This window comes from Nestor notabilis, unplaced genomic scaffold (assembly GCF_000696875.1).
Source record: "Nestor notabilis isolate BGI_N333 unplaced genomic scaffold, ASM69687v1 scaffold6942, whole genome shotgun sequence".
NCBI lineage: Eukaryota > Metazoa > Chordata > Aves > Psittaciformes > Psittacidae > Nestor > Nestor notabilis.
This window is the reverse complement of record NW_009917826.1, coordinates 46,402-51,831: the sequence shown is the minus strand read 5'-3', so window position 1 is coordinate 51,831 and position 5,430 is coordinate 46,402. Positions and strand designations below refer to the sequence as shown.

Genomic DNA, 5,430 nt, shown 5'->3' with positions numbered 1-5,430 from the left:
ACATGCAGATGCTCTGGTCTCTGCCTGTTGGACTGAATGGGTGAGCTTGGAATGCAGTTCTAAGATCAGCACCTCTCCAAGATTCAGTAGTTTGAGATAGGTACCGGGGTGTTTCTGTTACTGTAAATGTTAAAATTTCTATAAAGCCCTTTATTCCAATCACTCACAGAGCGTGACTGGAGTAAAATCACTTTTAGATCCAATCACTTGTGGTTTTAGTTTATATTTTAATTATAGAGTTAAAAAAAGCATCTGTCTGTGATGAGCACTGCATGTGCACACAGCAAAAGGGTACAAGGCCTGTTAATGAGGAGGGCTGGACATACGTCAGTCAGTCAAAGGGGATAACTTTTTTAGGAAAAAAATAGATACTTTTTAAATCAGGAAGCTGGCTTTTTCCAAATGCCTCCAACAGAACACATGTTCATTCACTCCTGTCAACTCTTCCACCTCAGGAGAGGCTGGCAGTCCTGCCAACATCCCAACGCCAGATTCACATCGTTTTTTTTAGAAACCTCTTTAAATAAATTTTGTATGATTGTACCTTACAGCAAATCAATCAATAGCAGAGCAATGGTGAAAAAATCCCTTTTCCTCAGTAACAGACATGCATTAATTAACAGTTATTAGCACTAACCATAGGAACTACTACACCTGTTTGTGTCTGACAGAGTGCAGGTGAGGAGTAACAACACTATGATACCTACTGGCCAGTCAGGACACACTACTATAGTTTTAAAGCAAAACAGTGATGCCAAAGTACAGGGGTGTTCAGATCACCCAGCTGTGGTGCCTCGGTTTCACCAGGCTCCCCGTGTAAGCCATGATTTGGACTAGCTAAATAAGCTACATTGAGTTAAACGGAGTATTTCTTCCAAATATCAGATATCACTGGAAAGACTTGTGTTTGCAGCCCCACATCTACTAGAAATTGCAAGTCTCCAATTTAACAGTTGAAAATTTTGAATTTTTAAATAATGTTTCAAGTACCAGTCCTCTGAAAATTTAGGAAAACACTAACCTTTTGAAATTTCTGTGTGTGTGCATGTGTGTAAATACAACATTCCCATCCAATCACCATCATCCCATCCATGCCGAAACAGAACAACTGGCTGCTTGGAACCATTTAGATTTTAGGGGGGCACACTCACCACACATGTTATTTACTTGTTCTTTGCTGTATGGGGTTGCTCAGGGGGAATCCAAGGATGGTGTTCAACATGCAGTGCTGTAAAACCGTAAGCTTCTGCTATTCTGCTTTTGGGAGGGATTCAAGCTAACAAACAGTTCACAGAGCTCCTGAACCCAACGGGAAGAGTCAAATATCAAACATGCCTTAAAGAAAACGCTGCTGCATTCTGTCTATTTACAAAATCAACACATGTAGCTGGCGAATGCCAGCTCAGCTGCTGAGCAAACAGATCAATAGCACGTGCCAAGTTTCTTCACACAGTCCTGGCTTTGTGCAGGAAGCAGGCTGTTGCAGCCATAGCTTCCCTTTTCCTGCAGGAACTTTGCTGGCAATTGTGTTTTTAATCCAGACTAAGATATCTGATATTTCAATTGGGAACCTTCTACATTGTAATGTGCAATAAGGCTCAGACTTAAGATTACAAAAAGAAGCCAATACTCAACTGGAAGTAACGCCGACAGAGCTGAGCGGTGGGCAAGCAGGAACTCCACCTGGCCGAGAACAGCAGCTCTGCCCTGGCTGGCAGTGCAGGGAGCAGGCAGCCCACCCGCAGAGAGCTTTAGGTGCTGGCTGGAAAGGGGCTAAAGAGTCCACCCCCAGTCTTGAATCCTGGTTCTTGAAGCAATGACTGCAAATCATTGTTTGCAGCGAATCACTGTGGCATGGCGCTCCCAAGAGCTCCCCACAGTATCTATGTTTTTCTATTAAGGCCTCAGAGGGTTTGAGGAGTGGCAGCAGGCCACGTAAATGCCACGTGGCTTCTTCCTGACCACTCTCATTCAACATCTTGCAAACAAGAGCACAAGAGCAGCAGTAAGAATGCCCCAGTCTGAAAGGAGCCTAGCCAAGCACCAGCTAACCTGCACAGCCCACAATGGTTTGGTCCAAATCTGTGGCTACGCTGAGACACATGCATGTAACCAGTGTGCAGAGATGAAGCTGTGCATACATGTTCCAGAACCATCACATTTAAAATTGTTTTAAAAAACCACATGTATATAAATATTTATATACAGCAGCACTGTGCAGAAAACATCCTCTAACCCCAGCCCTATGTACAAACCTCTTCCTAAGAAAGATCCCAGTTGTTTCACTTGTGCTCCCCTGTTAGCAGGTGTGGAGTTTTACCACTGGTCTTCTGTATTTCTCCTCCCTCTGATTCTGCACTGACCTTTTTCACAGGCTGTATCCCTAGGGTTCATATGCTTACCTCTGCATATCCACATGGGGATACTGCTGCCCAGGATTAAAATGATCTCTTCAAACTGTACATGTTTTGTACTGTACTTCACCTGAGCAAGTGCCTTCACCAGCAAGTGCCCCTATCTTTATTTTGCAAAGGAGTGAACTGCTACAGGAACTTTTAATCTTTTTTTCCTGTTTTCACCTTATTCCTTCTATTCTTTGTTCCACATAAAACTCTTAGATGACACTTGGAACAGCATTCGTGGTGTTGTTAAGAACTGATCTAGTTGTACTCTCACACTGCTAACATACCTGATAAAAGCATTCCCAAAGCACAGCATCTGGAAACGCTACACAGAAATAGTATGACCAGAAACAAGAATATTGTTTTCCTTCCTAGTCCTATATGACAACAAAACTAACCAATAAGCAGCTCCTGAAGTCAGCTGTACTCATACCCTCACTGCTTTAGTATTTAAAACAGACATACCTCTAGCCTAAAATACATGTATTTGAGTCATATAGGAAATGAAATAATCAGCGTCAAAATGCGGGACCTTTGCTACTGTAGGCTGCTAATGCTACAAAGTTGTTTGGCAGGTTAATTTTCCTTTTCCTGGTTGCAAACTACAGCTCAAATCCAGTCAGCATTGTTAGTCATGGATGGACTAGATTTTCATTATTTCCAGGTACTGTAAAAAGAGGAGCAAGGATTATTACGGGGTTTAAGGCCAAAAAGGAGAGTATGTGTTGGTAAAACAAAGGAAAACGAGGGTATAATCACAAAGAAGAAAATGTCCTTGGCTGTACGAAGCAGTCATCAGTACTGTGAGCCACCGTACACAGCATGGCCACGAGGTGGCCCTACAAGCTCTCCTAATCTAGAGAGATGAGGAGTATGTGCTCACACACTACACTCTGTTCGCACGCTACACCATTAACATCACAGTGAACGCTTCCCATTAATGCCTGAGAGGCAGCACAGGATAAGTAAGACTAAAACTAGCGTGAGTGGAACACAACTAGATTCTGTTCCTCACGTTCAGAACTAGCTCCAGGGTGGTATTTCATTTCTCCCCAAGGAGGAGATCAAACGTGCATGTGGTTTTACATTCCGATTTTGACTGTAATTCCAGTTAGATTGCAATAAATGTAGAAGTCTCTTCCTGGATCCCAGCAAACCAGCAGGCTGTTTGATTCCCGTTCAGCAAGAGTCTGAACCCAAGCAAGTCTCCTGGAAGAATCCCTTGGAGATGTATTAGAAGATTTGAGTTTTTACAAGGTGAGAAGGTGCAGAAACTTCTTCTTCTAGAGTTCAGTGGTAAGTAAACACTTTGTTCTTATTGTAGCATCCTCAGAAACTGGGCTAAAAGGAGCGGGGGGAAAAAAAAAGATGAGGCTAATAAATACACTTGTCTGATTGATAAAGATGAATATTGCTCCAAAAAGCTTTAATAGCTGTTCCCCTTGTAATTTAATGAGACCAATTCCCCTGCCACCCACCACCTCTGCCAATCCTCTGACAAGTACTGGAACACTCTAAGAAGATTTCACAGAAAATTCACCTGTACCATCATTTTAGTCCAGTACTAAAACATGTTAGTGGAGAAGGAAAGAAACTGAAATTATAACTGAAAAGAATTGATCTTATAGCACTTACAATGACACAGGCTTACCTCCAACTCCAGCTAAATTTGTATGCTTTGTTCTTACTTACCTGAATTTTAAAAAGTTTCCTTACACTTCAATGTTATACAGAAATACATCACATCAGCTGCTCTATTTCTTTGTAAGATTTCAAAATGCTATAAAGCGAGACAGAACTATAGTTTGTAAGCACAGCAAAACAAGGTACTGTGTATAAATGACCACTATAACTGTTTAAATGGAAGTAGTAAGAGCACACACTTCCTTTCTACCCCATACAGAGTTCTGAAGTGAGTGCTGAGGAGACCTTACCTTCCAAGTACTTCAGATGTCTGCTGGGATGGTGGCAATCCAGCTGACGACAACAGGGTCTCCATGCTGCCTTTCACTGCCTTCATAGCTAAGGCAACATCATTTCCCAAAGGCCCATTGGGAATCAGTCCAGTCTGAATTGGAAAGAATGAAACAGAAAGCTGAAATAAAAACCTGCCAGGACAAGACAAGCTAATCATAGAATGGTTTGTGTTGGATGGGACTTTAAATACCATCTAGTTCCAACCCCCCTGCCATAGGCAGGGGGCCCTTCTCCTGCCATAGGCAGGTGTACCTTCTCCTAAATCAGGTTGCTCCTCCAAGCCCCATCCAGCGTGGTCTTGAACACTGCCAGGGATGGGGCAGCCACAGCTTCTCTGGGCAACCTGTGCCACTGCCTCAGCACCTTCACAGTGAAGAACTTCTTCCTTGTATCTAATCTTAATCTCATCTCTTCCAGTTTAAAGCCATTCCCCCTTGTCCTATCCCTAACTGCCCTTGTAAAATGTCCCTCTCCACCCTTCTTATAGGCCCTTTAGGCACTGGAAGCTGCTATGAGGTCTCCCCGAAGCCGCCTCTTCTCCAGGCTGATGAAGCCCAGCTCTCTCAGCCTGTCTCCACAGCAGAAGTGCCCCAGCCCTCTGATCATCTTTGTGGCCCTCCTCTGGCCCCATTCCAAGAGGTTCACACCCCTCTTATGTTGGGACCCCAGACCTGAATGCAGTACTGCAGATGGGGTCTCACAAGGGCAGAGTAGAGGAGAATCCCCCTCCTTTGACCTGCTTCTTTTAATACAGCCCAGGGTATGTTTGGTTTCTGGGCTGCAAGTGCACATTGCTGGGGCATGCTGAGCTTCTCATCAACCAACATCCTGAAGTATTAATAGCATATATTTGTTGTTTGATTGACTCCAGCTGAATTTGATTTAGTTTTGGTCTGGTATGTTATTTTATGGGCTTTCAAATTATTAAAAATTATTATATTTTACTTGAGCTCCTGTTTCTTAATCATGTCAAAAGCTTTTTTTTTTTTTTTCCTTTTTTGTTCATTTCTTTCTTTTTTTGTTGTTGTTGTTAAGGAATGGTCAAATAACT

The 5,430-nt window shown here is 42.9% G+C and overlaps 1 protein-coding gene across 1 annotated transcript in view; it reads right to left on the bottom strand.

The window, feature by feature from the left end:
• Positions 1-3,685: 3,685 nt before the first annotated feature.
• EPB41L5 (erythrocyte membrane protein band 4.1 like 5) overlaps positions 3,686-5,430 on the bottom strand; it is a gene marked incomplete at its 5' end in the record, with an annotated part of 47,672 nt that continues 45,927 nt past the window's right edge. Inside the window, 2 exon segments of the mRNA XM_010009423.1 lie at positions 3,686-3,743; positions 4,337-4,470. Of these exon segments, the coding sequence (XP_010007725.1) occupies positions 3,686-3,743; positions 4,337-4,470 (192 nt within the window).